The 19,598-nt window shown below is 41.1% G+C and overlaps 1 protein-coding gene across 22 annotated transcripts in view; it reads right to left on the bottom strand.

Moving 5' to 3' along the window:
• Window positions 1–19,598, bottom strand: part of ESRRG (estrogen related receptor gamma) — a 394,158-nt gene that overhangs the window by 141,496 nt on the left and 233,064 nt on the right. Inside the window, exon 1 of one of the 22 annotated variants that reach the window (XM_066178250.1) lies at window positions 17,565–17,695. The exons of the other annotated variants lie outside the window; for them this stretch is intronic. Coding sequence (XP_066034347.1) covers window positions 17,565–17,620 — 56 coding nt within the window. The 5' untranslated portion in view covers window positions 17,621–17,695. Of the gene's footprint in view, window positions 1–17,564; window positions 17,696–19,598 lie in introns of those variants that run through there. 22 annotated transcript variants of the gene reach the window in all.

Genomic DNA, 19,598 nt, shown 5'->3' with positions numbered 1-19,598 from the left:
ACGCTCTCAAGCATTAACACATTCCAAAGCACCTAGGAGTAAGAGAGTGCTTTCTCCCTCTCCAAACTCCCCTCCTTTGCTCCTCTCCCCCTCTCTTTATTTACACCAGCTACCGAAATAATTCACACTGCCTCCTTTTCAGGCTGAATGTTGCTCTGCCGAAGCCGCAATGAGCTATTGCAGTAACCAGATGGACACATGAATGCAGCAGGTGGGACAGATGGCAGCCCGCCCTGTCTGACGCTGGCTGCCTCAGCCCGGGCTGCCTTTTCCTTCCAGGTACATTATCATCACTGTAGCAGAAAGCAGCACGCAGAGGGAAAAAAACCCTTTACATGCAATACTGTGGGAACTAGTTAAATAAATGACCAGATGCTTATGTGTTTTCTTAACCAAAATGCAATTCACTTAAGAGTGTGTAAGATGCAATTCCCCTCTCTCTCCCCTTAAAGGAGAGAAGTCCATCTCTATTCTCCAGCAAGCCCCTGAGTGCAGTATATAAAATAAAACAGGCCTGAAATCTTATCAACACCTTAAACTCATGACTTCACAAAAATTTTGGTTCTCCTTCTGTTTCCGAATACCTCTACTATTTCACAGGAAACTGGTCTCATTTTTTATATATATAAATCTATATATCTTCTAGTACATGGTCACAGTTTTTAGATGAATTCTTAATACCTAGTACATCTACAGGGAAGAGCCTCAGCTTCCATCATGGGTTAAGTCTCTTGACTGTCTTCTACCGATCTTAAGATATATATATATATATATATATAGAACTACTAAGTTTACTACAAAGTATTTGACACTGCTAGGGAAAATGCAAACAAAAGCTGAGGCAGTAGGTCTGTCTTTGACTGCAAAAATTAATAATTTCATGTGATGCTTTCCTCTATGGAACACTATGCAAAACACACTGAAGCCAACACCCAGAATTATAATATATGTTCTGAACAAGAATATATATGAAAAAGGAAGAAATCTGGTGACACATCTGGCAGAGTTTGACTGGCACCAGTATCACTGTACCACAGAAGTTGCCCTTTTTATACAAAATGCACTGCTGTCCAAATAAGCAGAAGCAATTAACTTAATTTTCTTTTTCAAGTCAGCAGGCAACTGATACAGGATATTAAATGAAATCACTGTTGAAGGACCATTTTAAAAAATTATATTGCAAAAAGGTATTAAACGTAAGCAGTCAGTCAGATGCTCTGTGCAATCCTGTACTATCGAGATTTGTCTCTCCAACCTCTTTAGCCACCCCTTGTGCTATGCCAACACCTGCAGCCTGTGTTGTTCCCTTGTCTGTCTTCCTTTCACAGCGCTTTTCCCTCTACCTCCTTCTCATTAACTGCACCTTCTCTGAGCTGACATAGATGAAACCACCCATCTCTCCCTCAAACACCAGGTAGATTTCTGCTGACGTACAATAAAACAACCCCTACTTCCTTGCTAGCCTTTCTTGGTGTCCTTAAATTAAAGATACAACGTCACATGCAAAGGTTTTGTGCAACTATATATGCCCACATAGAGAGTATGGTAGTATTTGCAACATTAGGAAAGTATGTCATGATCTTTTCTGCAGCTTCCATGAATTTCTTGTCATTGTAGTCAGCAAAGTCCTTGAACAGGAATTACCTACATATTTACACACTGTACACCAAACACAGCAGCACAACAGGGGCCTCTACACTTCCTTAATATATATATTATTAACCAGGTACATTGTATGGAACTGATTGACAATTACATTCAACTACTGAATAAAAAAAACTTTTTGGCTTTGTTGGGGTTTTTGAGGGGTTTTTTTTGGTCTTTTTTAATTAGAATAAGCAATTCTACGATGTGGAAGGCAAAAGAAAAAGTGTAAGTTGAGACATGTCCTGTGTGATATTCTACTTCCCCAGAGCATACTGGTATAACTGGAAAGAGAAACTGACTGTAAATAAACCTGCATGGGTAAATGAGAACTGGTCCAAACTGGCAAAGGAAACCTGAAACAAACAAGAACTTATCTCTTCAGGGATTTAAACACACTCATTAGGGACTCAAATAATAATAAACACCATAATACAGCATCTAGTTTCATCTGGTCCAGGGAGAAGACATAGCAGCACTATCAAAAAGTCTATTCTTGTTTATTTCTGACTTGGCAGAAGCCAAGAATTACAGAAAACCTCAGGGGACAGACTGCTTTCATGGGATGCCCAGACTCATTCTAAGGCCAAAGAGGTTAAGCACTTAGGATAAACTTTGGATAAGTAGCACAACTTCTGTATGCTTACATGTCCTAACTGAAAACCCTGAACTTCAAGGTTTTATATTACCACCTCTGAGGGAAAAAAAAAGAAAGAGAAAGAAAGAGAAAGAAAGAGAAAGAGAGAGAAGAGAAGAGAAGAGAAGAGAAGAGAAGAGAAGAGAAGAGAAGAGAAGAGAAGAGAAGAGAAGAGAAGAGAAGAGAAGAGAAGAGAAGAGAAGAGAAGAGAAGAGAAGAGAAGAGAAGAGAAGAGAAGAGAAGAGAAGAGAAGAGAAGAGAAGAGAAAAAGGTCAAACGACCCAGGGTTTGAACATACATGCAAACTCATAAACCTATGCAACAGATTTCAGGACCAGCAACTTCTGGAAATGGTGAACTATGTACTAGCAGCTACAGAAAAGCATTTTGAGCTATAGTAACGAGTTTACAACATCAGAGAGCCAGTAAAAACAGGGCACTTTACAAATGCTATCACACAAGCCATGATTTCACTACGATGATATAAGCTGTTTTCTCAGCAACAACAACAGACGAAGAGAACACTGAACACGCAGAAACACCCTCTTTAAAAATAAACCTCTGAGCCACCACCAAGTTGCCACAACAGTAACACACACATTATTGGAGAAGCAATCACAGAACCACACTTGGATTCAAAATGTGTATTATGCTGGTAAACTTGTTTCACCACTGATAATGAATTAATACATTGGAAAATTAGGATTTCCCAAGCCTTCTGTTTTCATTATCAAAACCCACTGTTGAAACAATCTTGTATATTCTTAGCATTGAAACTGTGTACTTAACACAGTACACAGTGTGGGGGGGAAATGCACTAAGAAGGAATGAAATCATTAATTTTATAGTATTTTAGGTATGTTTTCACAGTGTAAGTATTAAAGCAATTGCTTTTAATGATGGATTTAAATGCACTAATTAATAAGGTAAAGTGACTACTCCAGGTATTTTAGAAAACAAATTCTTGACTACTTTTTGCTCTCAAACAAACCTACTCAATTCTCTTTAACTTCAGATTTAAACTCTCAATGCAATCTTCCTGCTTGGGCAATCCTTGCCATTACCTTGTGCACAACATTCATAAGCAAAGCTCTCATCCTATCCCAACATTTCCCCTCAAAAATCAGACCTGTACCTCTCTAAAGAGGTGTATAGGGATGTCCTGAAGCAAAAGGAGCCAAGCTGCAGAGGTGTCTGTGAAGACGTGATCTGGACCCCACAAAAGCAGCTATGGTTTTGTGTTTCATATTTGTTTTTGTATGGTTTTGTATTTCATAACAAAAACAACAAAACAAGCAAACAAAAAAAGAAGCATGGGCAAATACATCTCTATAACCTAAGAACTTGCAAGCAATTAGAGGGATAAAAGGAGACTGATCAAAAGAACTTCACTCTGTTCTATGAGAAAAGTCATTGTCAATCACAATCTAAAAAGAATATCATAGAAAAGAAGACACAATTATAGTTAAACTGGACTTGATATAAATACCATGAAGCAGATTTTCAAAAGGATAAGATTTTCCTCAGAGGTCTGCAAACAGATCTGATGATTTTTCTGAGGTTAAGTTTGCAGAACTTATGAAAATGCTTAGCAGGTCAAAAAAAATGAGTTACGTTTTTTTGTGGGTTAGTGTTTTGGTTTTGGAGGGGCTTGGAATTGAGAGTTTGTTTTTTTTTTCTTTTGTTAGAATTTTTTTTTTTTGCTGAGAGTTTTTTGGATTTGGGTTAATTTTCTTATTGTTCTGCTTTTCTTTTGTTGTCCTCTTATTTTTCAAATCAAGTTATGTATATAGTTTAAATACAGCTTGACAGATACCAATCTCTTCTCAAATCCATTCCAGGAATAATGGGAAAGAGAAAAATACTTATAATACAGAGCATAAGTTAAGACAGATGTTGATATTGAATGTAATGGATATAATAAATATGCGGTTTTAACAGCTCCCAAATACGCAGACACAAAGGAATGGAAAAGCTGCCTTTAAAAAGGAAATGAAGATAGAAGCAGACATCAAACCCTAAATTGCAAAGATGTGATTTCAAAAAGACAGTAAAATCTACCTCCCCCTCTATGTCAATGACTAAGAAAGTTTAAACACTGACTGCTGACGTTCCATCCTCCCTTTCCTCCGCTTCAGTTCTGAAGCACTGATTTTGAATACCTTGACATTTACCTCCCTGCCTTTGCTTCAACAGTAACAGAGGTGCACTCTTAAAGGAGGAAAAAGTGTCTTTAAAAATCTCAAATGCATAATAATTCTTGCACTTATTCCTTTGCAGCTGAGCAGAGCCATTTACATAGTCCACTAAACACGTGTTTAGTAAACACAAGAGTGCTTCTATCTTACTGCCCTTGTAAAACCAAGACAGGGGTTCTGTTTTTAGTGCACACTCTGGTTCAGCATTAATCCTGTTTTATGTTGTTCACACCTGCTGCTGACTAGCAGCCTGCTGATGGGTTGTGGTTTGTGCCGCTCCCAGACAATCCTCACCAGCTCCAACAAAAAACTAATCACTAAAGTGGAAACAAAAACCCAACTCCTGTGCAAAAACTGTAGAAGGCAAGAAAGACCTGACATTGCTACTTCATTTTTCTTACTCCACTAATCCCAACTGTTCAAATTTAAAACCACTGCTGAAGTACACATGCTTACATTTAGTCCTCATGCTTAGCTTTTCTAGTTCTTCTTCTCCAGATAGCTAATCTTAGAGACAAATGTCATGGACACAACCTTTATAAATATATGCTGTGTAACTCACCTTTTCCTTTGTGCCTAATAAAATAATAGGCTTTGCTCTAACAGAAGTACTGAATGCTGATAATGCATCCTTTTGTGAACCTTTACAGGAACAGGCTTTTGCAGATTAAAAAAAAAAAAAAAACAACTAAAACTTCCTTCCACATATTTTCACACGAATTTCAAGATATTACCGTTATTACAACACTAATCTACACGTGAGCATTAAAAAAAAAAAAGGCCATGATGTCACACCTATGCTTCATTTGTACAAAAAAAGGAATGCTTTATCCAAGACAAAAACGTGATTTGTGATTAAAGGAATAGGTCTGAAATTACATAGTGTTGATAGCCAAGGAGAATAAGAAACTCGAGGGAAGCAAAACAAATGAAAACAGAAATCTTTTCTTTGGTGAACATATGGAAGCAAAATGTGCACCGAGATCAGGGACAGAAATCATGTGAATATTTACCAACTCAGATGGAGGCACTGTTATCTACAACAAAGTTTTGCACTAGAAAATACTATAAAATGGAGGTCAGTACATGATACTTTCACACCCACTTTATGGTACTCTTTATATGACTAAAGTAACATAAACAAGCAACAGAAGATTTGTCTACTTTATCCTGTTATGCCATCTTGGTCTACTTCTTTCTACAAAGAGAAAAATGTTTTCTGTCCAAAACCCAAGTTCCTATATCTCTTAAACCCTACACAAACCTTTTCATAAAATGTTGGCTGGAGGCCAGTCAAGGCAATTTTCCATCGGTTAAAATTTATTTTGTATCCCATAGGCAAACACACACTGAATGACCCTTGGTGATTCTGAATTCTGCATAGGAACACCAAGGTGTTTCTGCATATATATAAAAAGGTGACATGCATCAAGCACACCTACGAATTCCACATTACAGCTTTACATCCCCAAATTCATCATCAGAAACAAACCAAGATAAATCAATCTTTATGTAAATTCAGCATTTCAACCTCTCTTGCAATTCAGATGTAAAACCAAGAAAAAAAGGGATCAGTCTCACTTGGTCTTATCACCTCCATCTGAAGGATTTCTACCTCTCCTTTAGGCAACCCAAGGCTGAAGATACGGGCATAATGCCAACACTGCTTTTAAGCTCACACAGAAAATATTATGGGGTAATCTTAGTATTTCCTGGTCACACTCTCTTAGGCAACTCTATACTGGTGCAAATGTCACATCCTGGCAGTGAGTCCTTGGACACAGGCTCCACGTCTTGATTGATTTATTTTAAAATACTACCAAAGCATTCATTTTTTAAAAATCAATTACAGAGACTGATCCAAAACCTGCTAAAATGAATGGCATTCTTTTCATTTAGTCTTGAATCAGTCCGCTATCAGTAGAAGCTAAAGATTTCTTCAAACAGATGCAAGCAAGATCTTTGCAGCAGACTGTCCTTACCTTGGAAAATCTCTCCTAACTTACCTAACAATGGTACAAAAGCCCCACACTAATTTTGTTGAACAGCTGCATCTGCAGTATTTCTCTTCCAGCATTATCTAACGCACAAGTATTACACCCTTTCTTTTTAATTGGGGGGGGGGGGGGGGAAGGCAGGGGTAAGGGGGAGAAGAATCCCCACCCCAGTCATCCATCAAATGTACATCCAGGCCGCTGCTCCTGAGAAATTTAATATATGCTAAAGAGATACAAAATGACATAAAAAGCTTTCAGAAATAAAAGTGCCTCAGAAGCTAGATTTTAATATTGCCAAGTAGGGTTTTTGCCAGATTGTAAAGTTGACTTAAATGCCAGGATACCGCATTTTAAAGGCGGCGGCAGCAGCTTACATACTGCCTGTATTAGTGGCTGAAGTGTATTGCTGATTCCAAAGATAGACTATCATCATCTGTGGGGGAGAATAAATAAATAAATAAATGAAAATCGGCATTCCCTACCAACCTTGCTACCTGCTGCCTTGAAGCACTCTTTTCAAGTGCAGCCTCCGCAGGAAAAAAAAAAAAAAAAAAAGTTAAGACTACTTTATTTTGATTATAGTGCTTTCCCCAGGCAGGAATTTTTATTTGTTAGAATCTTTAAACCATTACACTTTCAGTGATGCATTTTTATATTTACAGTTGACATCTTCATAGAAGAATGAAACCTTTGAGCAACAGCTCTAAAGCATGAAGGTTGCCTGCAGTAAGTACTTAAATTACTTTACACCCAAATGGAGCCAGTTGTTCTTAGCTAAAATTTAATAAACCTTAAATCAATGACCTTTCTTTTACTGAAAGCTCGCACTTGGGAAAACTAACTTTCCTAAGAAACATATTTTGGTGAATAAATGCCAAACAAAGGGCTATTTAAATCTCGACATTCTCCTAATTTATAGCTTGTGAACATTCAGTTCTTAAATTCCCGACTGCTACCTAATGTATAGGACAGTGGAGCATCGGTATAATCACATATCATTGATTTCAAAGTGTCACAGGGATCTCATTGACAGTAATCAATAATAATCCAAAATCAATCGAATATGGTCTTGCACGTCATTTGTCAAATTTGAATATCCCAGAATTAATTGTAGGCATGTGAAATAAAAAGAACCTAGAAATAAAATTAAAAAAGGGTACAAAAACACAAATCAGCAAACTTTGAGAAAATAATAGTGCATCTGAGCATGCTTCATGCCTGCTGGGGTAAGTTAATGATGAATCATACCTTGCCTCCCCAGCAAATACTCTGAGATACATTCTTTTTCAAACATGAAAATACATAGCAACTGAAGGCAGTGGACACACTAGTAACGATCAAGTATTACTTCATGAACAGCTGTGTTACATGCCAAATATTAACTGTGTTGCCAGTATATTACAAACTGCACAAGTATGTTACGCTAGGAATAACTGCACATGGTAAGTTAGCCACTGCACCTCACAAAGCAAGAAAGGGTAAAATTGTTGCATTTCTGTACCAAAAGCATGAATAGATGTAGCCACTTATCAAAAGAGCTGTTATTGTTGCCGAGGACTCCTCTCTCAACACACTCACCTGTAATTTCGTCAAGGTAATAAATCCTTCCATTCATTACAGCACACTCAAAAGCACCCTGCTATTTAATTTAAATGGAAAAAAGGCCCAAAGTGTCTAAAACATTTACTTTTGCTAATGTAAAAGTGCTGGCATTTTACTTCATTCCTGATAAGCCGGTGCCAATGGATGTGATTATTCTTTTCTTATTCAAAGCATATCAGTAGTTCAAAAGCACTCTCAATCTTATCAGGTGTATGAACAGCACAGTTACTGAAAACAGTTTGTACTGCTCCTCTCTCTTTCTGCCAGGCTATCAGATAAACCCAACTAACTAACTGTATTTACACACAATCAAACATAAGCTGTGTCTTCAGCACACTGTAGCCTGTTTCTGGCATGTTACAGGGTTTCTGCTTGACAGTAGTTTTAACTAAACCAGCAACAGTGAATTAGCCTACAACAAAAAATACAGTCACGTAGGGAGGGAAAAAATGAGAAAAATTCTGTGTAGAATGATCACTTCCATCTCAATATTTCACAGGTATTTATCTGGTACTACTTGGAAAAGAGCATGGAAGCAATAGGTTTCAAATGCATTCAAAACAGATCTGACAGGCCTTACCAGTAGAAAAAAATAATTTCTATTTGCTTTTTTGTTTATTCTGTTCTCCTGTCCTCTAAGAACTGTCTCTGATTTGCAAAGGATGAAAAAGTGAAAGAAAGAAAGGAAAACAGTCACAGTGTGTGAAGGCATTTAAATACCTTTACTGTTTTTTTCCAGAACAAGACAGTCATTTTTCATCACCCAGCCTTCACCTGGCACTAAAAGACCCAAGACAAATATAAAACAAAAAATCCCCCACTCTCCCCCAAACAAACCTCTCGGCAACTCTCCTCTTCGTTCAGTGTCTCAGATACAGAATTTTCAGTGCTAACTACTGAGGAATAATAGCAGACCAACTACTTCAGAAGAGCCATGCCTTTGAAGATTTCGCCTGCCATCAGAAACAGGCACAGCAGCCCCTCCATTCTCCTCAGGGTGACAGCCGCGCAGCATTTGAAGAGTTAAACGTTAACCTGGCTGTGCGCTGGGCGCTCCCAGCTTGCTAAATGAAAACTTCTGGAATGCCAGGAGAAATCCTGAGTTTCAGCTCTTTGATTAATTACAGCCTTCCTTGGAAGCTGGTGCTCCAGCCCCTGCGTGGAGGCTCCTTCCCTCTGCTCCCTGGCAGTGACAGCCTCTCCCTGAGTTCCTCTGATGGAGCAGCAAAGGGCAGGCCCGTGCGACCACCTGAGCCCATCCCGCGCCTCTGCCTGGGCTCCCGGCGCAGAACCAGCCATCCTCGAGATTGGGGCGAGAACAATGAGCCGAATTAAGCCAAGTGTGCAGTGCCGGGTAGTGCGGCCGATTGTTGTTTCTCCATCTGTGACACCAGGGCCTGGTGATTGATGGGACAGGTGTCATTCACACCAGTATCAGCCACCGGCAGCGGCCGCTCCGCACCCTTCGTATTGCCCAGCGCCAACTGGGCCCCAGCGGCTGCCAGCAGAGCCATGGGGTGTCCCTGGATGTCACCGGGCTACGGGGAACCCCAGCGTCACCCCTTTAATGCTGAGGGGAACAGTTGGTTGAAGACACGGCATTTCGTGCCACCTCGGAAAGTATCATCTGTCCCACCATGGTGGCGGCGGCTACGAGAATGTTGCCAGGGAATTCTTTCACTGATGGTAAAGTGAATATAATTCAGTAGAGAAATTCAAGGAGCATTAAACTAACATGGTAATGGGTGAAAAAGAATCCACTTTTTGGTGTTAAGAATTTTACCATTCTTCAAAGATAATTTCACTAGCAACATATGGGCATTTGCTTTGGAAACGCACTCTAAATCTATTTAAGATGGCAGGTGAGTTTCAGTGCTTTTTTTCAACTAAATGTTTCTCTCTTTTTTTCCTTAAAAATGAAAAAATAATTGTGCAGGAGAAAGCCTCACAGACTTGCTGAAATTAATCCCTCTGAAAACCATTTTAGCATTAATACTTGCAAGTCGAGTATATCACAGTTCACCTAAAGCAGTAAAATACCAACATAAAGGGACACTGGCATTCATCCTTCACAAAGACAGGACCCAAATCCTACAGCAAATCTGAAGACAGAAAAAAAAAAGTAAATAAAGAATACACAGAAAACTGCTTGATTCTTTCCCTTATATTTTCAATATATGGAAAACCATATAAACAAAGTAGTACTCTGCAAAGCATACACATAGAAGAGTATAATTTCCCCCCTTTAGCTAACTACTGTTTTTACTAGATTTTCCTGCTTTGTATTTCCTTAAAAATATTCATGCGTGAGATTGAAAAGTGTTTCTTCCAAAAACAGCTCTAGAAACAAACACAGAAATAGAGGGAAAGGGGGAAAGAGCAGCAACATCACAGGTAAGAATGGACGAAATAAAACAAGTCACTTCCTTTCCACCCATCTTGGCACCTTTATATGGGAAGGAATTTCAGAAATTCTTAGGAACAAGCTAGCAGTACATTTTAGATATGACATTTTCATTTCACTCACCAGCATCCCTACATCTACAGGATATTAAACTGTTTCATACCTAGCTAGCTTGGGGGGCCGGGGGGGGGGGGGGGGGCACGCACACATGGCTGGCTTAAAAATCTTTAATTAGATTTTTAGGGGCTTTATACTTTTGTTTATTTTTTTATCTGTTTAGAGTTGGGGTTTTTTTTCTGAGGCCATTCAAAACAAGCAACAGCAACTCCACATCATGTTCTCATTCTAACTTGCCAAAGCCATCAATCTCTGATCACACCTATTAGAATCTCACTGTAGCCAACACTACATTTTGCGACAGCTTGACCAGTTGTTTAAGTAAAGAGCATGTGATGGAGCAAAGCTAAATCGACACATCTGTGATACTTCTGACACCCCTCAGCATGGCTAATATTAATTTGTTTTCTTTGGCCAGGTAAGTGCTGCCAAAACACATTACATATGGTATGTAGTTCCAATCAAAATGATGAAAAGGAGATGTGCAGCGGGTTTTTTTTTTTTCCACTTAGAGCAATGTGAAAACACACAGAGTGTGTTTCAGAGACATCTTTGCTAAGCTACAGAGTAATAATTTGGAAAATCTCTCATCACTTTATCTTAGAATTTGGTTTCAGAATACAACCCTTTAAGAGAATCTGCCCTCCCATATAAAGACAGCATCTCAAAGCTGCGAAGAGTTTTTACTTCACGAAAAAAGAATTTAATTTTCACTGTATGATGAAAGGATATATTTAGATTATTCTCATGTGCATTGGGGTAACTAAACATATTTCAGCAGGTTATCATATAAATAAAAGCACACAATTCTATAAAAGGATACTATAAATGGCTTGATTAGACCGAGGACAAGGGCCTTCTATTTCATACACTCCACAATACTAACTTACCACGGTGTATGGCGATCCTCCTCCAATGTCATACTTAAGGTTCTGTATAAGTGTCACAAAACACTAAGTTTTGAGGACGGTTTTTTGTTGTTTTGCTTTGCCTTGTCAATAATTTTGATCTAAATAAGAAAATTTCATCTAGACGACATAAAAATTCAGGATGGTGACCCACAGTAATAAGACATTCAGCGGAATAGAAGAACAGCTTGTCTTATACTCTGTAAAAGTACTTCTATCGCTCTAACTTTCATTAGGCTGCTAACAGACATTTTCCTAGCAAGTATAAGAAGATGAAATGAAAAAATAAATTTTATTTCAATTTTAAAAGAAATGGGTAATGATGCTCTGATTAGACAGTTACACTACTTAAAAGAGGAAAATAATTGGAAATTAGATAAGATTCCCTTTGATGCAAACCTGCTATATTAAGGAACAGCAAAGAGAAAAGCCCTTCTTTGTTTGAAGGAAATACAAATTAATTGAAAAACATTACAAGCATTATGTAAACAAACCCAAGAGATTTAAAGCTTTTGTAACACAGAAAATATATAAATTGTTTCGTAAGACACAGAAGTCAAAAGGCAATATCCCATAGAAGTTATTCTCCAAAGTGCTACTGAAAAAAGCAATACCAAGTCCTTTAAAGAATAATCAAGCAGTACTATCTAAAATAGCAATTCAGTTTAATATTGTTCTTTAATGTTTCATAGTATTCTTTCTTCTGGACAACAGAACCATAACAAAAGAAGAAAACAAAAACCCCATAAGTATAGGACTTTTAGAGAGGACTACGGAGCATTAAAACCGCATATGTATTTCATGTTTTTGTCTGAGGACATCATGATGTCTATTAACAACTATATGCAGGAGGCTTCCTCCCCCCAAAATATTAATTTTCTTTACATATAAATATAAACGTGTGTCTAAGGACATATTAGCTGAAAAAATAAATATCTGTTTGACAGCCAAAACTTATAGGAATGTGAATAAATATTAGACCTCTCATTTACTCGAAAGAGAAAAATTTTACAAAAAAATACAGCATCTTTTAAAAGCAAAACTGTGAGTACAATACAAAACCTGCTAGAATACATGGAGAATCTGACACAAAATGAGGCGTAAATACTTTACATTGTTGGCCAGCTCTCTTCTCATGGATAAGAAAAAACCCACATAAAACCACATAAAGGCATCTGCTTTTAGACAAGCAACTGCACAGAGGGAAGTTATATAGCTCTGCATATATATATATACTTACTGTGTATATGTCTGTGGCTAGCACACAACAATAGATGTACACTGCCAAAACTGCATAAGGAATACACTACACACCTGGAACACACACAGCGGCACGGACATAAACGTGTTTGAACACAAAACTTGCTGTGTACAAGCAGAAGATTTCATACAAAATGCAAATATACAAAACACAACCACACACGTACATGCTGCTACAGATAGGACTGCACACGCATGACTCCCTAAGTCAAGCCTAAAAGACGACATACGAAATGTAAAAGAACATGTAATAAGTGCAGTGCCAAGCTACAGCGACTGTTAGTGTCATCCCTGCACTATCAAACATACATATGAGTATGATTGGAGACAGAGAGGCTAAATATTTCACTGTCAGAGCATGTCGAGAAATGCAATTCATTTCTCTCTCATGTGCTTTAGGACAATGACAATTTAATACAAGGCCAGTGGATGTAAAAGAGATAAAAACTGAACAAACTGCCCCAGCATAATCACAGATTTCCTCTAGAGAGCTCGGTAGTGTGAGGCTCATATGCACTTGTAACGGATCAACATTTTATTGTTTCTTCCCTCCATGAATTTGCTGTGAAAAAGAATTCATAGCAAAGCTTATCTTATAGACAGAGGCTACTTCAGGCTTCAACGGGAGCAAGAATCTCTTTCATATTTTCTTCCTACTTCTCCTATACATTTTACTTATTCTAAGCAAAAAAGTAATTATTTTATATACTTCCTTGAAAGCTTAATTAAGCATTTTTTTCATTCATGCTTACACTTCCACAGAGGTGCAAGCAACCTCTCTGAAGGCCCAGGGTCAGTCCTTTAAAAACTGTTCTGTAAAACGAATTAGCTTGTCACTTATTCATGAATATATTATATTTTTAGACCATAATTTTTCTATCATAACTTTGCAATATACAGAAATAGCAGCACAGCATGTGGACTGACATATCTGTGAGAATAGACATATCATACTTTTTAGCTACTCTAAGCAAAGTGGGCTTCAAGTATTGTTAAATATTATCATAGACAAGTTACCTTCTCTATTTGATGAATAGCACCATGTATTTGAAATTAATTGCAAAAGTAGGGTTGGCTAATGAGGTGGCCCTTATCTTTTCTCAGCAGTGCAAGCACAAGTATTTTTCTGCTGGCTCAATATTTTTTAAATGCCCAAAGTGCTATTAACTAAGTTGAAATCTGATTAAAATATGAACGCTAAAATATTCACAACAGCTAATGCAGCTACACACACACACACACAAAAAAAAAAAAAAGCTAGGAAAATTCTTATCTCTTTTCTTATCATTAAGCATGTGTCTTGAAAAATAATAATTAAACAAATTGTTCCCTACAGATTCTCACAGTTGTTTTGCTTCCCATTAGCATCTTTGAAAACAGTTTGTTAAGACAACAGTTATTTTTCATTATGGAACTGTGGGGATGATGTCCTTCTACCTGCCTCAGTTTAAAAAGAAATTTGCAGGAAATGTTAAAGCTTAAGGTCTGTCAGGAAAAGGACAGCAATTCTTAGGAAAAAACGGGGGGGAAAAGTACAGAAAAAAAGATCAGCCATTCGAGAGAATTAATGGATATCCACCAGGGCTTTGCTAATAACATGGGTTAATTACCGCTGCAACGCACCAGGCTCAGTAAATAAAAGAGCACAACCATAAACACATTAAAATGAGCACCCATCACTAGAAGAGGGGTAAGCCCCAGTAAAGGAAAATCTGCCAGACAGGCATTTCAGCACAGACCCTTTGTACTTTCTGCAGGATTCAAAAACTTGCCGGCAGTGTAGCAGAACCAAAAAGGCAAAGCCCTACGACCGGAAACAGGGAAGGAAGAAGGGACCAAGGCCTGCCTGCTGCCCAAGGGGAGAGCCCAGCCAGAGGCTGTGCGCCCACCCAGGGCTGTGTGCCACCCCACACACCGGGTACCCACGGGAACACCAGCCTGGGCCTTTATTTCTGGGGAACAACTGTAACAAACTATCTCATAAGACAGACGGGAGATGTTAAAGACCTTCAGAGCCTGGAGAAACCGTGGAGCGGAATCAAGCGCTGCTTCCCACTTCACAAAGAAGCGTTCCTCAGTCTGCCCCTTTCCTGCCTTTACGATTCAAAGACTCTTCCAAAAAAATTCTTCAGCATTTTGAGACTATGCCAAACCATTTTAAAGACTGAAACGGACATAAACTCTTTCACGTTTAGCACATAATCACCTTGCGCACACGCAAACACACAAATATATGTACATGTAAGCAACACACACACTCACATTCATCCACACACAAACACAACCCGGCCAGACTCACAGGGTGACTCCACAGACCATTCCCACATCACAACATGAGAACGGTTAGGAAAATATAAAATATGTACACCAACCATCACTGCACTGAAATACTCACATGATGTGACACCTACGTCCACTTTTTAAATGTTACAGCCATGCTACGCAACCTTTATTTCTTGTCACCTGCGTATTCTATCGGTTCTGTTGCAAGATGAAAATCCACGCACAGGAACAGATGAATTTGTTTCACATTTAAACACTGTTGCACATTTTTAATGGAAAAACTGGGAAAGCAGCTGCATGTTCAAATGAATGAAACACAGTGAGGCACAAAATACAAATGTACCTAGCGCACAGAAGGTTTCTGGAGTTACAAATCTCCTCAATTTTCTATGTCTGGCATTCAGAGACCATGTTTAGATTTACTAAACTACTCCTGTTCTCTTCCCTCCCTACCCCCCCTGCTTTTTTGGAGTGTTTCAATTGCCTTTCCTTCTTCCAACAGCTGTGACAACTGTTAAAACAGTCGGTAAAATTAAGTCCGCTCTATAATCCTTTAGTCAACGTTACATTTTAATCAGAGGTTGAAGGAGATTTCCCGTTATGAACGCAATGATTCATTTAAAATTATTAAACTGACACATATGTCAGAAAGAGCAGATATATGTCTTGCATCTGTTAGCTTATTAACTATTAGTAATTATTAGTGCTATTATTATTGCTGAAAGAGCAAAAAGCTAAGACTGCAGATGGCTTCAAGTTATTGCATTCTTGAACAAGCTCTGCCTTAAAATCAAAGCATACCTAGTGATGGTCAGACAGATGTCTGTGCACTCCCAAAATGTTCGGACAATTTTTAGCTCGAATCCTCTCTACCCTCATCCATAAGAGCTGCAGAAACTCTTACATCTATTTGTAAGTTCTTATGCTTACACGTGCGTATGAATGTTACAGTATGTAGTCAAATCGCAGTTATTATGGATGTTACTAACATGCAAAACTCTGGTGTTTACTGATTGAGATGGAGAAGCAGATATGTTTCTGAATGTTAGTTCTTCCTCTGTGTCCACTCAATCCCACACGCCTCCAGCCCCGCACTCAGACAACATATTAAGAGTGTTTTGAGATGACTTTTAATTGAATCAAAGGAAGAAAAAAATTAGTTTGAATCTTGCACCGGAGCCAAAAAGACATGTGCCCTGATTTCATTTAAATGCATCTACTCTAAGAAGCTTATCTAAACTAATCATTCAAATTAGCTGTAAGAAGGTAAATTCAAGAAAGCTCCTTTGGGGGGGCTGGGGGGGGGGGGTGTGTGTGAAACATCCACAAGAAAAAAAAAAACACAAAAAATACTCAACTTATCATCTTTTTATGTATTTTATGAAAAACGTGTCATTGTTAGCAAAAGCTATGGAAACTGCATCCTTACATTACGAAGCTATCTTACACTATATATATACAGTACGCTGACCTATAAGCATAGCTATGAGGGCACCCTACCTCTGCTTATTTTCTTTTCTTTACCCCCGAAACACTACAGTGGGGTTTTCCCCGCGTCCCCTTCCCAAACTCTATTCCTGCGAGCCAGGCTATTTGTCACTTCCCGTCTTATTTCCCTAACATGCGATCACGGCAATTCACTTTTCATGCCTGGCGTAATTACCACCAGCCATGCACTGTGCAGGCAGTAAGGACAGCTAGTGGGCATCTACCTATAGTACACTGTCACCTCCCGTGCAGCCTCTCCGCGGCCGCGGCGACGCTGGCTGCCGGCCGGGGCTTCTCCTCGGCGCTCCTGTCACTCCCGGCCTAACACCGGGGCACAGCGACGTAAGTGGCTCGACACGAAGAAAAATGAACCGGTGACAGCTCCCATGATATACTAATATTCAATCCCGGCTGCGGGCTGAAATCAAGTTCAGGAGCCGCTCCTCAGCCCCAGACCGCCCGGTTCTGTTTGGGCGCCACGCTTTCCGCCGGAGTCACTCCGCCAGGTAGCTGAGAAGAGCCAGCCAAGAACTGCGGCTCCTCAAAAAGTGCGTTCGGCCGCCTTTTGCAGGGAGCAGCAGGCGCGGGGAGGGACACGCCGTGCGGCGCGGACCCCGCCAAGTGCCCCACGCCGCCTCCCCGGCCGCTGACGCCGCGGGTCCGGAGCGGCGCCCCCCGGCAGGGCGCTCGCACCGCACCGGGCACCGCGCCGGCGGCCGCTCCCGGCCGGCGCCCTCCCGCCCGCCGCCGCCTGTCCGCCGGCGCTGCCGGCGCACCTGTCAGACGGCGAGCGCCGGGACGGCCGCGGGGCCGGGCGCTCGCCCGCCGCCAGCACCGCTCCCGCCGGGCGCCTCCCGCCCGGCCCCCCCCCCCCCCCCCACGGCGCGCAGCGGCCGCGCAGCGCCCCGGGCCGGCTCCCGCCCGCGGCCGCGGCGCAGCGTTACCTGCAGCGGCGTCTTAGGCGCCTGTCATGTTTTGGGGCAGGCGGCGTGCGGCGGTGGGGTGGGGGCGGGGAGCGGTACCTACTCTTCCTCGTAGTGCAGGGAGAGCGGCTCCGGCAGGCAAAGTTCTACCGAATCCATGTGCGCCCGGCGACCATCCTCCGTGCGCCCCCGCGGTGAAAGCAAAGTTTCCGTGGCCGAGCGCCGCGCACTTGGCACGGGCGCGCTCCGGGCGCGGCGGCGGCGGCGGCGGCGGGCGGGGACCAAAAGCTCGCCCGCGCGCCTAATCAAGGACTTAAAGCCCCGCGCGGAGCTCATGAATATGCAGCAGGGCTGTACATATGCATCCCCCCGGCCCGGGGGGACGGCCGATTGGTGGGGCCGCGGCCAATCAGGCGCCAGGGGCGCCGGGGCGGCCCGGCGCGCGGGGCGCGCGGCAGGTAGAGGGTGGGGACGGGGGAGCGGCCTGAGGCGGCGGCGGCGGCCGGGGCAGAGCCCGCGGACGTGCCCGCGCCGCCGGACCCACCGGCGGGGGCTGCCCGCTCCGCTTCCCTCCTTGCCTTCCCGTGTTCCCTTCCCGCCCGGCCCCAACTTCGGCAGGTACCTTGGCAGGCTCCCGGTTAACGATTGCGCGCAAAGGTAGAGGATGAAGTTTGCGCCGCCGCCGCTGCCGGTCGTGGCGTTTCGCTGTGGCGGCAGCCGGGCTCGGCTCCCGGCGCGCTCTCCTGAACGCCGCTTCCCTAACCTTTGGAACTGCTCGGCGCCGGGGAAAAACAAATAATTATAACGCCAAGCGCAGCCTGCCGAAGCCTCTGGGTAACTCAACTTTTCATTGTCGTGCGAGTTGCTTTTGGGGGGAAAGGGGAGGGGGAGCGGGCTGGAATTTGACTATGTATAAATGGTATTATACATAAAAACATATAAAAATTATACAACTATCTAATATAGGGATATATAATTATCTAGTTAAAAATTAAAAGTTTCCTTTTCTACTTCGTAAAAAAAAAAAAAAAAATAGACATTCCTAACAAAACGAGCACTCAAATCCAGTCCTTAACATAATGGGCGCAACTGGGAGGGAATACAGGTACGCGTGTTCCTATACAACATGGGGAGGGGGGTGGGTGTATTTATGTATATATATAAGGCAAATGCCCCTGTTTGGATGTTTAGATGTGTATATTTAGAAACGAGAAAGAAAATATCCAGAACTGATCAATTTTCTCTGTTAGTGTGCAGGGATTAGAGTGGACCAACTCAGCCTGCCTCATTTTAATGAGATAAGGACTGCACTGGGAGTAGCTCTGCATTAGTAAATCTGGGAGGGTGCCTAGACCTCTACAGTGTTTGGGGGTTTGGGTTTTTTGTGAAGTAAGTTTTGCTGAACTAAAAGGGCAATAAGCACGTATCTCTGTAGGCATGCCTGCATAAACATCACCAAGCCCGGTTCCAGCAAAACACTGCTTACAGCCAGCTCAGAGTTGTTCTCTGGCGTATGAAAGATTCCTGATTAAACTTGTTCCAGCACAAAGAACGTGCTCAAATTTAGGGACATTAGGGACACTGTTTGCACACTGAAACACATGCACATCCTGTTTTGAAAGTATCAGTAATGAATATGGGATGATTTTCTTTTTCTCAAAATCTACCACCTTTACTTAATATCATAACTAAAGCACCATACATATTTTCTGGGTTCAAAGCTTTTCTGTCCCTACCAGTGAAAACAGATGCAGGCTGTTTCTGTCCAGAAAAAAAAAAAAAAAAGAAAAACAAACAAACAAACAAAAAAAACCCACAACGACACTGGAAAGACAATTTCTTAGAATGCAGCTCAACTCTTATAAAATCTTTTGTGACTGGAGCCCTAACATGATGCAAATGGCAGTCTGTTAGATCAAAACAAATCAGTGCGAACCCTCAGAATGCAGTAATACTATTCACAAATGGAAACAGAAATGCCCTCTCCAAATCTGTTTCACAGCATTTTTTCAAAAAAAACCCAAAAAATGCAGCAGCAGAACCAAATTCCAACATATATAGGTTCAATAGACATGTTCGTGTATGTTTACAGCAAAGAGATTCCAGCGTTCTGTATTTAACCTTATGTGAAGACTGG

The sequence above is a fragment of the Chamaea fasciata genome, unplaced genomic scaffold (genome assembly GCF_029207755.1).
Source record: "Chamaea fasciata isolate MVZ Bird 193981 ecotype frontalis unplaced genomic scaffold, bChaFas1.0.hap1 SCAF_3, whole genome shotgun sequence".
NCBI classification, from domain to species: Eukaryota; Metazoa; Chordata; class Aves; order Passeriformes; family Sylviidae; genus Chamaea; species Chamaea fasciata.
Note: the sequence above shows the minus strand (reverse complement) of the source record. Positions and strands in the feature narration are given on the sequence as shown.